The 20,416-nt window shown below is 29.1% G+C and overlaps 1 protein-coding gene and 1 long non-coding RNA gene across 2 annotated transcripts; one reads left to right on the top strand and one right to left on the bottom strand.

Moving 5' to 3' along the window:
- Window positions 1-1,420: 1,420 nt before the first annotated feature.
- On the bottom strand, window positions 1,421-7,064 carry LOC135265517 (cytochrome P450 6k1-like). The gene is made up of 4 exons (XM_064355234.1): window positions 6,172-7,064; window positions 1,987-2,199; window positions 1,685-1,936; window positions 1,421-1,633 (listed from the first exon to the last, which is right to left on the bottom strand). Exons 1-4 carry the CDS (start codon window positions 7,016-7,018, stop codon window positions 1,467-1,469), a joined length of 1,479 nt encoding a protein of 492 aa, XP_064211304.1. The 5' UTR covers window positions 7,019-7,064; the 3' UTR covers window positions 1,421-1,466.
- An 88-nt stretch (window positions 7,065-7,152) lies between these two features.
- LOC135265518 (uncharacterized) lies at window positions 7,153-13,960 on the top strand. Its single transcript, XR_010333255.1, has 2 exons — window positions 7,153-7,796; window positions 12,996-13,960. It is a non-coding gene; the product is annotated as an uncharacterized LOC135265518 (long non-coding RNA).
- The last annotated feature ends 6,456 nt before the right edge of the window (window positions 13,961-20,416 follow it).

Here is a 20,416-nt window from a genome sequence, read left to right as displayed (position 1 = left end):
ACACTTTCAAGATTTTTTTTGCGATATTGTGTCAATTTGATTGATGAAATGATTTATCTTTTTTGAAGCAAAGAAAGGAAATCTTCCATAGACATAGACAAAAAAGAAGAATGAATAAATATAAAATGTCAAGAAGTCAAAATAGAATATTTTTCTGCTGTAGCAGATGTTGTAGAGTGTGCTTTGGTTTACTCAAATACAATATCAAGTAGCACTTTAACACCAATGTTGGATAAAAATGATACACATTATTTAAAAAAAACTACCAAAAAGTAAATGACATACAGTGTGGGATTTTTAACTGGAATATAATTCATAACTTGGATATCGGCCACTTTTGTGAAATTTCCAGAAACGTGTCGATTTTTGTTTTTTCTAAACAATCATTTGGTGGATATAGTTTTTGGTTATCTGCTGTCAAAACTGCACAGCCACCTCCAATTTTTTTTTCAATTGTAACGGTATATCGTGTGACACCTCATGTGAAAAAGCATTTCAAAAGCAGTACAACGCACTATTTTTTTTAAATATTGTCAACACCCAAGTGATAAAAAAACTTAATGCACAGCCACCTCTGACTTTTTTTTCAAATGTAACGGTATGTCAAGTGTCACCTCAGGTGAAAGGGTATTTTGCAAGGAATACAACGCACTATTTGTTTTCTGAATATTTTCAAAGCCTACGCGATAAAAAAATTAAAACCAATTTTTAGTCGAAATTAGGCAAATCACACTAGAAATGTTGCAAAATGTTAGAACTTCATACAACTGTCGTTATGTTATTGCCCAAAAGAGGAACGGTGCTAATTTTAAAGGTTTGTTGCATTAAATAATGTTCAACTTAGAAAATTTGTTTTTATTTTTTTATTACGTAAGCTTTGAAAAGAATTGAAAAAACAAATAGTGCCTTATATTACTTGCAAAGTAAGCTTTCATTTGAAAAAAAAAGTTAGAGGTGACTGTACATTTCTGACAGCAGAAAAAAAACATATGCACCAAATAGTGGGCAAGGAAAAAAATTACCTGTTTCTGGAATTTTCACCAAAATCGCCAAAATCAAAGTTATGAATTTTATTCCAGTTAAATATCCCACGCTGAATTTTGTCTTATGAAAGAATAACTTATGCGTATATTTTATAGATTTTAAAATCTTAAGTTATAAGTTATAAGCAAAAAAAAAATCATCTCCGATAGAAACAGTGTACCTAGATTACTACGAAAAAGTTCTGTGTATTGTATTCTTCAATTGGAGAATTAGCTCTAATTTAAATAGAATGTTCAATGTAGAAAAATTGTTCATGATAAAATTTTTTTAAAACACATTGGATTATTTTTGGAGAAGTATAAAAATGCAACAACATAAAATTAGAAGCAACTAGTTAAAAAAAAATTTTTTTTTGGAACAAGATTGAATTAAGGACTCAAAAAAATTGTTTAATTTTTAAATCTCTTTTTTATATTTATACATTATTTCACTTCAACTACTCTTAAATTTACTCCATTTTTATTCATTAAAAATATAGCCCCCGGGTCCAACTGCATTGGAACGGTAGTAGAATCTGTTTTTTCGACGGCAAAATCTTTAAGAATGTAAGCCAAAGCAACTTTGCTCACTAACATGGCAAATCTTTGCCCTAAAACGTCAACATTAGTTATACTCTTGTATAAAGACATGAAAGTCATACCAATACATATTCTTGGACCATCTCCAAACGGCATATAGGTGTATGGAACTATTTTACTTTTATTTTCGTCACTGAAACGCTCCGGGTCGAATTTCTCAGGATTTGGAAAATACTCTTCGTCGAAATGTAATCCCGCAACAGGAATCATGATAGAGGTCCCTTTGTCTATTGTGAGTCCAGACTCTTCAAGCGTGTAATTGGAGACAGCTTCACGATTTAAGAAAATCGTCAAAGGATATTTCCTCAGAGTTTCTAAAATAATAATCTAATCAAGTTTATAGTTATAAAGTTTGCGTACCAACCACATAGGACCATTTCCAAGTACTTCATTTCTTGAATAGCTTCGTAAGTAAAGTCACCATGAGCTTCGTAACGTTTCCTAATTTCTTCACGTAGTCGGTTCTGAATATCAGTATTTAAGGCCAGTTCGTAGAGAGCGAAAGTAATTGTTATGGAGGTCGTGTCATTTCCAGCAGAAAAGAAAGACAAAGCTTGTGCTGCCATTTTCACATCGTCTGAAAAAATCAATGATACTACCAAATGAAAACTGAAATTAGGAATTATATTAATCGTGCAATTAAAGCAAAAAAAAGAATGCACAAAGTACAGTCACGATCAAAAAGAATGATACCCCTAAAATCCCAGCCACAAATCTTCTCGATGTGACACGGTTAATGTGTAAGTTTGACAAGTTTACAAACTAACTAGTTTTTGTGTAAACTACATAGATCGACAGTCAACTAACCTGTTAGTTGAAATACTTACTTGGACATATTTTGCAAAAAAATTAGGAATATACTTTGATAGTGCGAATTATGTCGGTACTTTTAACCTTTTCGAATATTTAAGTTTTAGGAATTTACCAAACCTGGCCATTATTTTTAGTATTTTAAAAAAATTAGATAAATTCGTCAAAAATAAGCTAAAGAATGAACAAACTGAGTCGAAACAGCGTCTTTCTAAGATAATAAATTATTTTTTTGCAATATTTCGCTAAGCTGCCGACAAATTTTAAAACAGGTCAAGTCTAGAGTTCCCATATTGTTCCTATATAGTCAAACTGACATTATTTTCCCTTTTTTTGAGTTATCTAGTTTTGCCAATAATAGAAGTGTAATTAATTCACAAAATGCCCAAAACATATATTTATGTTAAACCTAATTTAATGATTGTTCTGAATTTTGCAAAATTTTTGATTTTAGTAAATTACTTAACGAATTTACTGTCTTTTGGAATTTATTTTTGGATCTGTTTGAAAAACACAGTTTTACAGAAGAGTCAACATTTTACACCCAAATTAACCACATTCTAATGCCTCAAATTTAGCAAATTTCTTGCTTAAAAATGAACATCTTTTGCCCATAAAGTAGCACATTTCAAAATTAATTTGTTATTTTCTATTTTATTTGGATAAAACCGTTTGAATGCAGTGAGTTTTTTACTGAAAAACACCTTAAATCTACGAGTAATGCAAGAAGCATTTCAGATTTAATTTAGCAATTTTTTTGTTTTTTTCTTTGATATTCAAATTTCAAATATATAAATATAACTTTTCGTGCAAAAACGCTATAAATTCGTGAAAACAAGAGCAAACAACCTATTTTGAAATAAAGTTTGTGATTTTTGTTTTTTTTAACATTATTTTCATGAGAAAATAAATAATACCTACATTTTAACAATTGTAAAGTACCAAAACAAGTCAAATTTGGGTTAATTTTTATTTTCTACTTGTTTTAAACACTATAGGCAGGTTTAGAGAACCCTCATTAATTTAATCCGCAATTAAATCGGTGATTAACTGATCACGTGACCAAATTGAAGCAATTTGATTGGTCTATTCGCGTTGTTAACTTTTAACAACGAATTAAAATTTAATGAAGCTTTCTATAAACCGGCTCTATTTCTATTTTATTTGTAAGTTTCCCACTTTTTCTACATCTAAATTTACTATAAAGGCAGAAAATACTTTAGAATTATCAGAAAAAGCACATATGTCTATTTCCTGTTTCAAAACTATAAAAATACCAATTTCGCATTTTCTCTAAACTTAAGTTATAAATTATTCATGCACTTCAAAAAATTAATAGTTAATGTAATTTATAGTTTCGATCAGAGATCTAATCAATATTAACTATTTTACATTTTTATCAACTTTATTTAAAAAATGCGACTTTGACATTTATCCACTTGAAACAGCTTATACTTTGCCTTGACAAATTTTTTCAATTTAGCAAAATTTCCGTTGTAAAATGTCCTAAATTCATGGAAACAGGTTCAAAATTAATTTAGGCTTTTCTGTCATATTTTAGGTAAAACTTTAATGAAAAACTCTACCTAAAAAGTCAAAAATTTAATTAAAATAAAAAATAATTTTTTTTTAACTTTTAAAAATTTTTAGCAAAAATGAAAAAATCTGCAAATCTGGATGAAAATTCTTAATATTATTATTGTTGACTTTTTTAGCCTAAAAGTTGTTTTAAACGTATTAATAATTAAAAAAATAAAGAAGAAAGAAGGACGATTCTCAACTAAAAAACATTATTTTGTAAAATTAAATTTGAAAGATTTTTTTTGTTTTTTTTTTCAACTAAATGTGCGTAAATACCGAATTCTGTCAAAACTAGTTAGCTTTAGTTTATTTTAATATGCACTAATTTATTGATTGTCAGTCCCAGTTTTTAGCGTTTTAATTAATACATTAAGGAAATATTGTTAAAATAAAAATCAACAAAATGTGGGTCGGGTAAGGTCAGGTCAGGTCATTTGGATAATTTTGTAAAAAATAATCTGAAAATCTAGAAATTGAGTAAAAATAGTGTTATTTGTGCCAACTGCTGGCATTTAAGAACTTTTGAAGTAATACTTATACTTTAACTTTTCTCAAAAATCTCGCTAAACCAAAAATAGTAAAAACTGACTTTGTTTGTTCTTTTTTTATAACATAAAGTTGTTTTTAAAATGATTATAGTTGGCTAGAACATTTTTGAATAGTTTATTTTTTGCTGATCAAAAAATATACAAATGGATATAGTTTAATATTTTTATATACTTTTGATTAAAAATACAAGCTCTCATAATTTCCTTATTTTTTTAAATTATAAGCTGTGTTTCAGCTTCAATTTTTAAAAATATTGCGTATATATACAGAGTGTCCCAATATTAAAAAACATTAAAGTTATGTTTTTTAAATGAAACAGCTTAAATTTTATTTGAGATTTTTTTGTAAAATAAAATTTTATTGACAGGAAATCATGATACAATTAATAAATATTTTCGTTTTCCGACATTTCATGTTGAATTAATAAATTGAATGGCAATGTAAGCTTCCAATTATTAATCTACCATTAAATAAGTTTTATTAATCGTAAAAAAGTTAATCTAATAATTCATTATACATCAGCAAGTCATTTATTTTAACTTGCTTTGTTGTCTGCCATATTACGCGAGTTAAATTTGAAATTGTTCCTGTTATCCAAACAAGCTGAAATTTTGCATACACACGTAATCACGTAATGTATAAACAAAATATTAAAAAAAATCGCTATTTGGAAGAGTTCTTGTTATCCCCAGCCAGCTAGACTTTTAGATGCATAAACATTGTGAATGAAAATAAAGAAGTGATGATAGAAAAAAAAACTAATAAAAAGTACAGACTAAAGAGTTATGAATCAGACCTATAAGAAAGTAAAACAAATATTAATTAATATTATAAATAAATATATCATATATTATATATAATATATTATATATTATATATTATATATTATATATTATATATTATATATTATATATTATATATTATATATTATATATTATATATTATATATTATATATAAATAATATTAATACTATTTCCTACCGGATGCGATTTTTTTTGTTATTTTTTTGTTACTTTTTTGTAGTATTTTTAAACATATTTATTTTATTTTTTTATTTGCAGTGTGTATCACTTTTTTTATCTAACATTGAGGTTAAGGTGCTACCTTATGTAGTAACTTAAGTAGAATAAAGCACACTCTAATATAAAAAAGTAAGCCAAAAAAATTGTTTGTGCTAAAAAACTTTATCTATTAATTAATGATAGTTAAATATTATGTTATGTTTCGGCTGCTAACGATACACCTTCGTAAATATTTTTTTTTACTTACAATAAAGTTTGATTATTATTATTATTATTATTATTATTATTATTTTTATTTTTATTATTATTATTAAAATATTTGGTAACTAAGTTTAATTTAGCTTCTTTAGATTTGTTGTTATTTATTGTAACTTTGGCTCCCAGATCTTTATTTAAAACTACACAAATTTATATGAATGGACGTTTCGGCATAAAACATGCCATCATCAGCTATTTTTGACAATTTTTACAACACTACAAAATGGAATTTTTTAGTCCATTAACGTAAAATTGTGTTTTTTTTTTTCAAATAAAGGATCTGGGAACCAAAATTACAGTAAATATTATTAAAATAATCATAACTTACCAAAGGTGAAATCTGAACTGCTACTATTTTCCTTTAAATTGTGCAGCATATCAATCAGGTCGTTGCGAACAATTGTTTTTTTCCGACGTTCGTTTATAGTAGTTTTGAAAACATTCATCAAATATTCGGAAGCTTTCTTGTCCGCAAAAGTTAGTCTAAATATATCGACTAGTTTTGGCATGAAAAAGAAACAGAAGATTGAGATGCTTCTAATAAACGACTTGAAATCAACGAGTTGTGTTGCAATTTGCATAATTTCAGAGTTGTCGTCTTTCAAACAATAAGAATTTATGCCAAAAGCACATGATGATATTATGTCTACGGCATATTTCTTCGTCACATTTCTAGCTTCTATAACTCCACCACTCCGCTTCTTGAAATAGTTGAGCAAATCAGTTCCGCATTCTTTCATCAAAGGGAACATCAGTTTGATTTTTCCTGAAGTGAAAACTGGGGAAATTTTTGCACGGAGATTGCGCCAGTTGTCGTTCTTTGCACTGAAAAGTGTGTGGAAGAACACTGGATCGACCGATTCGTTGGCTGCCACTTTGCGGTTTATAAATTTGTCGAAATCTTTCACTAACACTTTTTTCAATAATTCGGGACTTCGGATCACTAGAGTCGGTTGGTTGAAGATGTAGATGCCAACGTAAGGGGTTGAAAACTTGTCGTAGATTTCTCGAACTTTGTGAAACAAGTGTTTTCTTCGAAGGGCCACATCGTAGAAACTTCCAAAAATAAAAAAGGGTTTTTCAGTCAGAACTCCCTTTGATTCCCAATATTTGTAATTTTTTCGGTAGAGATAGTACAAAAACAGAAGGAAACAACACAAATAAACAAAAATCATCTTGGATGGTTAATAAATCGGTTACTACTCTGACTGCCAGAAATAAACTGTATTTATATGTTTTGATTCGAACTTTTCTTATCTCTTAATTTGTATTTATAGTTTTGTAATAAGTTGTGATAAGTACCCAAACAATTGTAATGTACCCATTATAAATATCCCTTTAACGTTATAATTATCATTATCATTAGTAAACATCTTTCATTATCATTAGCAAACGTCTTAAATTTAATTTGTATCATCTACATCCGGCATGTTCAACTTTGTACCTAATTACTTTACTATCTCGAGTTCACTTTTATTTGTACATTCTTCCGCTTATCGCCTTTCATCCCTCTATATATAAGAAATCATTTTTATGTTAGAGAGCAGTCAGAATAAGTTAGTTGTTACTGTACGACCTAATGTCAATTCCAAATTCCAAATTTTAATAAATTATAGTAGTAGTTAGAAGTAAAGAGCTGGAGTTTCTCTTTCCCATCACCGGACCATCACAAAATTGGTGTCAGAAGTGGGATCGTAATAGTGCGGTTGGAAAATTTATTTCAAATTCAATTTGAAATTTCAATCAGCAAGTTTGGGAAACTTCGATTTGGGCTATCGTCCATCATCCAGTGGTGCAACATCCAGGTCTTCAAGGTTCGTGTATTCGTGCTACCTGCTGCATCGTCGCTACCATAGGTGACAAACGGCGATATTCAACCCCAGACGTGAAGGTTTTCGAAAATCGTGTGGTCCAGTGTAACATAATGGGATTCCAGCAGTTATCTTCCCTTGTGTAAGTGAATTTATTTGTTTGATGCCAACAACGAGATCTATGTCAAAACACAAAAAGGAAGCTACGACGAATTTAGAAGGAGCTACCGCGTCTAATCCACATTCAATCGGTTCAGAAGAAACTAACACGATTGATTCCGTTACGCCCAATTCGGATCAAAGTAGCCTCAATAATTTAAGTATTCAATCATCTAGTAATTTAATTAACCCTAACTTAAATCTCACCAACATGTCGATTTCACTAGAGTTAGCAGAAAAAATGTTAATTAAGTTTGATGGAACCAAATCAATGTTGTTCGAATTTATAGATAATTGTGATCAAGCTCATAATCTTGTTGGAGTTGCAAATCAACCACTTTTACTTTCAATTATTAAAACCAAATTAACGCATAACGCGAGAACTTTAACACGTAATAGAGAATTTGCAAATTGGAAACAATTAAAGAAACATTTACTAGATTTGTATTCAGATAAACGTACAGTTGGTCAATGGCAATTGGAGTTAAATTCCTGTCGGCAAAATCACAATGAAAGTGTCGTTTCTTTTTCAAATCGTGTAGAAACATGCTACGTAAAATTAATAAATTCGTTAAGTGACAATTTAACTGAAGAAGTACGCAACGGAAACATTGATTTACTGCAAAATGAAGCTTTGAACGTTTTTATCACGGGATTAAATAAAGATTTGTCAATTTTAGTTAAAGCTCAAAAACCGGATACATTAGAAAAAGCAATCTCGATCGCGATTAACGAGGAACAGGAACTTAAATCCAAATACGAAATTCATAAATATCAAAACGTAAATAATAATTCGTCAAGTAGATTTTGTAATTATTGTAACAAATCGGGTCATAATTCATTTAATTGTCGGAACAAAAATCAACAACACAACCAGAACAAAAATTTTAATAATGTTCACCGAATTCAGAATCACACACATATCAATTCTCCAAGTACCAGTAATTCCTCAAAATTTAATCGTAACAATTTCCATAATAATAATTCTTCCTCTAAAATCCAGCCAAGATCTAACAATGATTTTCAAAGAAAATTCTGTAATTACTGCAAGAACAATGGTCATTTAATTAACGAGTGTCGTAAATTACAATATAACCAGTCGCGAAAGGAACAAAATAATAATTCCCGCATTAGATCTTCATCACAGTCCCTACAAAATTCAAACGGCAGTAATTTAAACTGCCCGGGCTCTTCGACGTTGGCGGAGAACTCGAGGACTGCCCACCAAATTTCCGCCGAATTGCAACATTAAACATTGCTGCTGTAACAAGTTATATTCCATTAAATATTGCTCAATTAAAAAATCATCCAGGTAAATTCCTTTTAGATACCGGTGCTGACATTTCGCTTGTAAAAATTTCTCATCTTAAAGGTCAAACTCATTGTTATGAAGACAATCTTATCACTCTGAAGGGTATTGATATAAACGTGACTCAGCATACGAAAACATTGTGCTATACTTATTTAGATTTCTATATCGGCAATCAGAAATTTACACATATTTTTCATGCAGTTCCCGATAATTTTCCGATTCCTTTCGACGGTCTTTTAGGTAACGACTTTTTAAAATCGTTCAACTGCCTAATTGATTATCAAAATGATAAACTATTTATAAATGATAAACATCTAGATATATTCCATTTAGAATATCCCATACGTGCGCAAATTCAACGCGATTACAAATCAAAATTTTCACAATCTAATTCTAATCCTCCATTAAGTCAGAACATTCCTGCTTACAATGAAAAATTTTCTTCAAATAAAATAAAAAACAATCAAACTGATTCAAATGTAAAATTTCAACTAGCTCCTAGAACAGAAACAATTGTAAAAATTAAAGCCATAAACGGAGAAATAAAAGAAGGCATTTGTCCAAATATTGATATACTTGAAGGCGTTTATCTCTGTCCAAGTTTTGTAAAGGTTGACAAAGATAGCAACATAATAACCTCAATTTTAAACACTACCGAAAAAATCGTTAATATTAAAAATATCGAAGTCACATTAGATCCAATCGATTATAGTGAAAATAGTGCGAATATTTCCTCATTACGTACGAGTACCTCTGATAATAATTTCAAATCAGAACGTTTAGAAAAAATTTCAAATTTATTACGAACTGATCATCTAAATTCAGAAGAAAAACAATCTTTACTACAAATTTGTCATGAATTTAATCATATCTTTTATATCGATGGTGACAAACTAACATTTACAGATACAATCGCGCATAATATTCCTACATCATCGAAAGTACCAATTAACGCTAAAACATACCGATTTCCAGAAGTTCATAAAGAAGAAGTCAATAAGCAAATTAATCAAATGCTCGATGAAAATATTATCGAACCATCTAATTCACCATGGAATTCTCCTATATGGGTTGTACCTAAAAAATCAGACTCTTCCGGAATGAAAAAATGGCGAATAGTTGTCGATTATCGTAAGCTCAATGATATAACTGTCGGTGACTCATATCCGCTTCCTAATATCTCTGAAATTTTGGACCAGTTAGGACATTCAAAATATTTTTCAACAATAGATCTAACATCAGGTTTTCATCAGATAAAAATGTCTACAGAAGATGCTCCTAAAACTGCTTTTTCTACTCACACAGGTCACTATCAATTTAATCGTATGCCATTTGGATTAAAAAATGCACCAGCGACATTTCAACGATTAATGAATAATGTTTTATCTGGAATTCAAAATAACCGTTGTTTTGTTTATTTAGATGACATAGTAATTCATGCAGATACTTTAGAAAATCATAATAAAAAATTAAGAGAGGTATTTCAAAGACTATCAGAACACAATTTAAAAATTCAACCAAACAAATGCGAATTTCTACGTCACGAAGTAATGTATTTAGGACATAAAATCACTGATCAAGGTGTTAAACCTGATCCCAATAAAGTTAAAGCTATTTCAGAGTATCCTATTCTAAAATCACAAAAGCATGTCAAAACATTCCTTGGATTAATCGGATATTACAGAAGGTTTATTCCAAATTTTTCTTTTTTAACACAACCGTTAACCAAATTATTAAGAAAAAACGCAGAATTTATTTGGACTAGTGAACAACAACGCGCATTTGAAAATTTAAAATCAATATTAACCAATGAACCTTTATTGCAGTATCCAGATTTTACACAAACATTTTATTTGACAACGGACGCAAGTAATTTTGCTATCGGGTCAGTTTTGTCGCAAGGTGAACCTCCTAATGATTTACCAATAGCTTACGCTAGTAGAACTTTGAATAGGGCCGAATCAAACTATTCAACGACGGAAAAAGAACTTCTTGCTATTGTTTGGAGTGTAAAACATTTTCGACCGTACCTATATGGTAGAAAATTTAAAATCATAACTGATCATCGTCCATTAACGTGGTTATTTAATGTGAAAGATCCGGGTTCTAGATTAATACGTTGGCGACTAGCATTAGAGGAGTATGATTACGAAATTCTCTATAAACCAGGTAAATTAAATAAAAATGCAGATGCCCTCAGCCGAATTCCTCTAGATAATCTGTGTGTCAATCATTTCCGAACTGAGGACGACGATGAATCATATGCGAATTTCTTAAAAAAAATAAGAACAACTCTTATCACCAATGATAATATTGAAGAAGTTAATGGTAATATTATCGACTCAACCGATAACATCTGTTTATGCATTTCAAAGGATCTCGAATGTAAGGAATTAGTCCAAATACAAATAAAAGAGAAATTTACTAACAGCTATCAAATGTTACAAACAGAAACTTTAAACGTCAACGAAGTAATCAAAATACCAATAAATTCAGCAAATAACAAAAATATTTACTATATGATAACAAAAGAACATTATTGGGAATCTATATCATACGAAGATTTGTTTAATATTTTACAAAAATTAAAAAACCGATTAATTGCTGATAACGTAAAATCCATAAGCTTACCTAAATTAAACTCTTCCTTTGATAAACTCCATTTTCACAAAATTCGTTCAATGATAAGATACATTTTTAGAAAAACTAACATTAAAATTTACATACTTTCAAATGAAATCGTAATTCCGAACACTCAAGAAGAAATTAAGAAGATTTTAACGGAATATCATTCAAATCCTTGTGCTGGACATTCGGGCTTTCATAGAACCTATAATCGAATCAAACAATATTATAAATGGCCACGAATGAAATCTGATATCAAGAATTTTATAAAAACGTGTGAGTCATGTCAAAAAAATAAATTGGTTCGAAAGAAAAGTAAAGAACCAATGGTGATTACAACAACAAGTGAAACTCCTTTTGAACGCATATTTTTGGACATAGTAGGACCGCTACCGTTATCAGAAAATGGTAATAAATTTATTTTGACATTGCAGGATGATCTTTCTAAATATTCTCAAGCTTATGCAATTCCAAATCATGAAGCAGGAACAATTGCTAAAAAATTAGTTCACGACTTTATTTGCAAACACGGTATACCTTCAACAATTGTAACTGATCAAGGAAAAGATTTTACCTCAAATTTATTAAAACAAATTGCAAAACTGTTCAAAATTAAACAGATAAACTGTACGGCATACCATCCCCAATCTAATGGTGCATTGGAAAGAAGTCATCACACTTTAGCTGATTATTTAAAACACTACATTAGAGAAAACCAAACAGACTGGGATGAATGGTTAGATTTTGCAATGTTTTCCTACAACACAACAGTTCATACTTCAACCAAATATACACCTTTTGAATTAATTTTCGGAACTAAAGCAAATTTGCCTACAAGCATAACAAAATCTCCTGAATTTAAGTACACTTACGATGACTACATGGATAACTTAACTTTAAAACTGCAAAAATCTCACGAAATTGCGAGAAAGCACATCTTAGATTCAAAAGAACAATCTAAAAAATATTATGATAAGAACTGTCAAAACCAAAATTTTAAAATTGGTGACAAAGTATTTCTATTAAACGAACAATCAAAATTAAATAGGTCAAGGAAACTTTCTCCAAATTATTCAGGTCCTTATGAAATTACAGAAATTAATTCACCAGTAAATTACACTATTTTGATTAAAAATAAAAAACATAAAGTTCATAGTAATAAATTAAAACTTGCTTATATTTAAGGCATTTTTATACTATTTTTACTTATCAATTTTTATCACTAATTTTCCTTTATTATTCCAGGCAACTCATTCTGTCTATCAGCTTATTAGCAACACTTGAATACGCACAAATCACCGATCAACAACAGTACACCGTAACACCGATTAACCATTTCTCTGGTATATATTTTGAACACATAAATAATGTGAAATTTCAAGAGACACATTGGCAAATAGTATCCTACCTCGATATAAGTTCATTAGAAGATAAGTTATCGTTCATTGATCATGCTTATAATCAAACTTTGCATCTTTGCCAAAGTAATCAACATTCATTAATGGCGTTATGTCAATCATCGTTAAAACTATTAAAACATATAGTACCTTATTTGCATAAATCAGAAGTAGATCTCAAAAATCTTATTAATAATAAGAGAACTAAACGCGCTTGGTTAAATATCGTTGGCGATGCTCTAAAAACTGCTTTTGGTACACTTGATGAAGCAGATGCTAAATATTATAATGGAATTATAAATCAGATAAACAAAAACGAATATAATTTAGGCAAACTTTTAAAACAACAAATAATGGTAGTAAATTCGACAATAGCGAACTTTAACAATACCATCACAGATTTGAATAAGAACTCCAAAATTTTTGAAGAAAATCTTATACAAATAAGTAACTATTCCCGTAAAATAAACAATAGGTATCTTGCATTAGAATTAAAACAAAATTTAGACGAACACTTTTCTTTATTAAATCTAGTTATTACAACATTACAAAACGAAATAACGACCGTTATGGACACGATTTTACTTTCTAGATCAAACATTTTACACCCTTATGTCATAACACCATTTCAATTGATCGAAGAATTGAGTAAAACAATTCCACATTTACCTAGTTCATCTACGTATCCTTTACCAGTTAGCCGCGAAAATGCACACAAATATTTAGAATTACTCACAATCAAATGTTTCTTCACCGACAACAGAATTGGCTATGTTCTATCAATACCTCTTGTAAATCGAAATCAATTTAATCTTTATAAATTAATTCCATTACCGGTTTTAGACAACTCAACCTCTTATTATAAATTTATTTTACCGTCATTCAATTATCTAGCAATCTCCGAAAACCATAATTTGTATTTAGGTTTAAATGAGTTAACTAATTGTCAAAATTTAGATGAATCAACTTTTATTTGTGTAACTTCGGAACCTTTCTACTATACAAATTCTAGACCTATATGTGAAACCGAACTTTTAAAATCTCCTCTCAATATCCCAATAAATTGCAACATAAGAATTATAACCTCTCGCTTAGAAATTTGGCATAAATTGGATAAACCGAATACATGGATTTATATTTTACCCAAAAGAACTGATATCACCTTAAATTGCTTTCAAATGTCACACATAACCCTTTTCTTAGAAAATACTGGAATTTTAAAAATTAACTCAAATTGTAAATTATACACAAGTTCCGCAACTTTCTTAACCGATAAAACAATTCGTAATAGTACACACAATGCTGTTGTACCTCAGTTAAAATTAAATGACGATTGTTGCATTAATTTAACTAAAACAAAAAATTTTTCTTTAAATCTATTACCTATAACACCTACTAATCTTCACATCGACACATTAAAAGAAGCAAGCCATAAATTACAAGATATTGCCAAATCAACAGACGAATTATTATTAAATAAAGATTTAACTTTCTTCCAGGATACTAGTTATACTAATCATATTTTTCTTTTGATTTTCGTAATTTTCATAATATTCTCATTATATTCGCTGTCTAAATATTGTAAGAAACGTCACTCAAATCACTCGATATTTAATCTATGTAAAAAATCATCATCAGCTCCATCTTATAATGTAAAATATGATAGTTCAGCAGGCTCACATTCAGAATCTCATTCATCAGCAGTAGATATAAGTCCGGTTGCGCCAAATACATCGTCATCACTACCAAAATTAAGAACCGATAAATCGTATTCTTAATTTTCTTTTACGGAGGGAGGTGTAATGTACCCATTATAAATATCCCTTTAACGTTATAATTATCATTATCATTAGTAAACATCTTTCATTATCATTAGCAAACGTCTTAAATTTAATTTGTATCATCTACATCCGGCATGTTCAACTTTGTACCTAATTACTTTACTATCTCGAGTTCACTTTTATTTGTACATTCTTCCGCTTATCGCCTTTCATCCCTCTATATATAAGAAATCATTTTTATGTTAGAGAGCAGTCAGAATAAGTTAGTTGTTACTGTACGACCTAATGTCAATTCCAAATTCCAAATTTTAATAAATTATAGTAGTAGTTAGAAGTAAAGTGCTGGAGTTTCTCTTTCCCATCACCGGACCATCACACAATGAATTTATATTTTTGATTAGAAGCATCAGTCAGCATGAGTTTAATTTTGTTCTATAAAAAGCAAGTAGCAATCCGAAATATTATACAGGGGGAACACAAAAAATTGAATTAAATAAAAGTCATTAGGAAGCCCATTTTTCTAATTTTATAATACATATTTAAAGATCGATATTTTTTTACAAAACTCATAGGTATTAACCCCCTGACTTACCTAAAATAATTTTGAAGCACACAGGGCGTTTTCGAAATAAGCTACATTACATTTGTATTTAAATGGAACACTCTAAATATTTTGCATTTTTGGATGTGTTCCTAGTTTTTAACACTAAATTGTTATTGGTCGATTTTACATAGTTTTTGAAACAATTTTCATTTCTTTGACGTAAGCACGCTTTTAAAAAAATTATTACATGAAAACTAAGAATCCTAGAAAAGTAGGACTTTCTCCACTTTAAAAAAGAGTTCAAACCTTAAGGACATGTTTTTTAGGTCATTCCAATCAAGAAGATAAAAAATAAAGCAAAAAGTAAACAGTTTCTGTTATCCAAAACAGCTGAAACCTTGCATACATACGTAACCACGAAATAAATAATAATTGATAAACAACAATTTATTAAATCACTATTTGGAAGAGTTCTTGTTATCCGAACAAGCTGGAATTTTGCATGCACAAAAATTGTAAAAGAAAATGAAAGAAGTGGCGTTAGAAAGAAAAAATTACAAAAACATTAAGTAAAGACAAAAAAGTAAAGAATCAAAACCATAAAAAAAGTTTTTTATCAAACGTGCTTTGCTACTAAGAAGTAATAAATATTTTTACTACCGGAGATGAAGTTTTTTGTTTATAACGTAAAATTTTAAAATGTATAAAATTTAATCTTAAACTGTCGCAATGTCTATTTCTTTTTGATGGTTTTAAAAAAACATAATTTATGTTTTTATTTACAATATGTATCACTATTATCTACCATTGAGGTTAAAGTGCTACGTGATGAGTAATTTGAGTAGAATAAAGCACACTCTAACATATGCTATAGAAAAAAATATTGTGGCACTTTACTACATTATTTCTTTTTTTTTTCTTGCCTGTTTTTAAAATATTTCCTCTTTTTGTTTTGATACAAAATTGTAGCTCTTTTGACACAATCACGCAAAAGAAGTGTTTTTACACTTATCTTATGACTTAAAAATATAATTTGTTATCGCTTTGTTGGTAAACATATTTATAAAAAGATGCCAATCATAGTAAAAAATGCTTAATCACTACTATTTTTGCCTTGTCATAGGTATCTTAGTCATCACCAGTGTGAGGAAATTTTATGGGATGGCCATGAGGCCACAACCGATCAGCCGACTCGTCGTAGCGCTCTCGCGAGGTTCATATTTATCGATGAAATGGTCCGCTACAGCGTGTGCATTGGCGTAGTTTACTTGGGGTTTATACAATTAATGTTACCGGTCGCTTACAAAAATCTAATTAAAACATAAATATTATTGTTTTATTATAATTACGGAGTACCCAAGAAAAATTGTGGCAATAAAATAGTAGCTAATTTATTAAGACTGCGGTATATTTGTTGAGATTATTTTCTGAATCAATTTTAAAATAGTTGCGAATATCAGCTTCTGATTGGCTAGTTCAAACCCTGACAAGGCACCTAATTTGACATAATCCTTAAAAAATAACTTCATTATTTCCTCAATCTTACACGGACACCAATGAAGATGTTTAATACAGGGGAGCGTAAGTCACTATTACATTTTGAAAATGTTGCGTTTTAATTCCAGTGGAAATTAAAATTAAAAACTAAATAAAAATATTTTAATCATTTTCTCTGAGAAATACGCTTGAATAACTGTGATTCTTTCTAAATTCTCGAAAACTGATTCCGTTTTGCGGTTAAAATATCTTTGAATTTCGAAAAAGATCTTTCTACATCACAGCTGGTTACAGGAGTAAATAAAAAGTTTGGTGCTAATGCAAAATATGTCGAAGATGGTACATTATTCGCTATTTGTTTTAAAACTAGAAAATCGAGATTTCTAGTAACTGCGTCAATTTTTGCATTAAATTTATCTTTAATAATTTAACGACCATTCTACAGATTTTAACTCTATCAACGTAGACTCAAATTTCTCAACTGTAATGGATAATTTAAAATTTTACGTTTCTAGAAATTTGATCGTAGTTGGAATATTTGAAAAATTGTTTTCAATAAAATTAAGTTGAGAAACTAAATTTGTGGTTAAAACTAAAGTTTTACATTGTTTAATGCTTTGTGCATCGTCGTTTAAAGCAATATACAAATGATTTTAATTGATTAAAATTTTTAGAAATTTGCTTCTAACCAAGTCCCCAGCGTGTAACTACAATTGTTGATTCGTCAGAAACGTTACGATTTGTATATTTTTTTAAAAGGGACTTTAAAGAAGGATTATTTAGTTATCTACAAAATGTGCTCGAGGTGAAATCGCAGCGTGGTTGAAACGTGGAGTGGTTGAAAACATTTCAAGGGCTAAAAATGGTAAATAATTAAAAAAAATATTAATGTCACACCAAAGAATACTTTGAAATGAATTACAATTTCGTAATTTAGTTCTACTGGGTCACTTTTATGCTTTTTAAATAAGTACATGAGATAAAAATGTTCTTTTGACTTTTTAGATATTATTAAAATTAACAGAGAGTTAGGGCGGTTAAAAGTAAAGGTATAATATTAATAGATAAGTGGCATTAATTATTTTTTAATTATTTACGAATTACGATTTTTAGCTCTCGAAATGTTATCAAAGGCGATGAACACGCTTCAGAGGGAAATACGGTTTCATCTTAGGCGCATTTTGCAGTAATTTTAAATTGCAATAACTTGGTGAGTCTTACAGATAACGAAATGATTCTTGCACCAAAAATTTATTTCAAGTATTAGCTTTATTTCGTCTCGATTATGTGGGAGTCTATCTTTTAAATTAAAAAACTTTCTCGCATCTCGAAAATTTCACTACACAATTATGCAACGTTACAAGAAAATGTAATTTTTTTGGTTTCCCTTTATCAAAACTCAACCTTGTTAAACTACGTATAAATCTACATTTATTGAAAATTTGTTTGCAAAAAAAAACGGATTTTCTAGCTTTATCCAGAAGGAAGATATGAGTATGTAAACGCAAAATGTGTCCAATTTTAGGTGTTTGCAAATTTTTAGTTAAAACGCCTTTTCAGCCCCTTCGCGAGGGTTGAAACAAAAAATTCTTTGTCTAAACATTTTTTAATACTCTTTCCTAACTTATATCAACAATGCAAGCTGTTTCACAACATTTCGATTTAAAGGTTTATCTGACTGCAAGCGCGCGCCCATGCACTAACCTTCGCCCATAAAATTTCCTCACACTGGTCATCACTGATAACAATGCCATTGGAGCACAAAATGAGAAGTAGTTTTCACATATAAGATTATGATTTTATGTTTTAACAATTTTTTATGGCTGTGTTAATAAAACAAAAAATAGTAGTGAAAGATGCATAATCAATGTTACTTTTGCTTTGTTATGATTATCATTATTGTTGATAATAATAATAACATAGAATGTTTGAATAAACTGTTTTGTCTCCTGAAAATAAAAATTTTGTTTTTTTATTCTAAGTTGTTGAGTAATAAATTAAATTTTTTTTGTCAGAAAAAGAATGATACTGTTGACACGACAAGGTATTGCCACAACACCTAATACTAGTGTAAATCCTACCGACTGCGCCAATTAATTAATTATGTAAAATGTGAAAAAGGTTATAAATAAAAAGAGAGTCTGTATTAAGATATCTATTTAATGACGTTTTAAGGGTATAATTTCTTTTTTCTTCAGATTAAAACAAGTTTACAACAATAATGTACGTAACAATTATAATAATTTAAAACACATACCTAATATAAAGGCTTAGACACTTGAGTGGTTGAAGGAAGACTAAGAGTTAAAGGTTGAACGGTCAAATATTAGAAAGAAGAGAGGGGGTTTTCATTATTCCACCACCCAAATGCTTGTTACTTACATTACTGTTGTAGAGTTGTTTTAATCTGAAAAAAAAGAGAAATTATACCCTTAAAACGTCTTTAAATAAATATCTCAATATAGACTCTCTTTTTATTTATAACTTTTTTCATATATCAATATTGAGTCTAAGAAACCAACAAGTTTTTAAATTATGTAAAAGTTTCAAAGTTGCTATTTAAAGAATTTTTGATATCCGAATTACTCGTAGCTGAAACCCTGCATGCGTAAAAATTGTGAAAAGTGACAGAAGTGGTGATGAGAAGAAAAAATTCTACAAAACAATAAGACTAAAGAATAAAAAATCAAACCTATGCATAAGTAAAAAAAGCTTTAAAATAATATACTAAAAAAATCGTAGATGAATTTTTTTCTTATAGTTTAAAATTTTAAAATTTGTAAAATTAAATATTAAAAGAAAAAAATCTCTGATAGAAAAAATGTCCACTACGCTTTTAGTACCTAGTTTTTCTTAAAGAGGTTAAAGTGCTAGTTGATCTAGTAATTTGAGTAGAACAAAGCAAACTCTAACATCTGCAACAAAAAGTAATATTTTATTTTGGCATTAAACTTATATATATTTTTTGTCTTTGATTATAAGGAGGTAAATCACAAAAATTTGGCTTTGATTAATACTGTAGCTTCTTTAGATAGATTCTCGCAAAAGAAGCGACACAATCACACTTGTTTTTTGTTATCGCTTTACGTTTACGTTATCGCTTTGTTAATAAACATATTTAGAAAAAAATGCCAGTCATGGTGAAAAATGCTTAATCACTACTATTTTTGCCTTGTCATAGTTATCTTAGTCATCATTGATAACGATGCCATTGAGAACACAAAATGAGAAGTTGTTTTCATATTTATGATTATGACTTTATGATTCAACAATTATGGCTGTGCTATTAAAACAAAAAAATCATAGTGAAAAATGCATAATCAATGCTATTTTTGCTTTGTTATGATTATCATTATTGTTGATAATAATAATATAGAATCGTTTAATAACCTGTTTTGTCTCCTAAAAATAAAAATTTGTTTTTTTATTCTAAGTTGTTGAGTGATA

Source organism: Tribolium castaneum, chromosome 2, assembly GCF_031307605.1.
Source record: "Tribolium castaneum strain GA2 chromosome 2, icTriCast1.1, whole genome shotgun sequence".
Lineage (NCBI taxonomy): Eukaryota > Metazoa > Arthropoda > Insecta > Coleoptera > Tenebrionidae > Tribolium > Tribolium castaneum.
The sequence above is the reverse complement of the archived record's forward strand: the minus strand, read 5'-3'. Positions and strand labels throughout refer to the sequence as shown.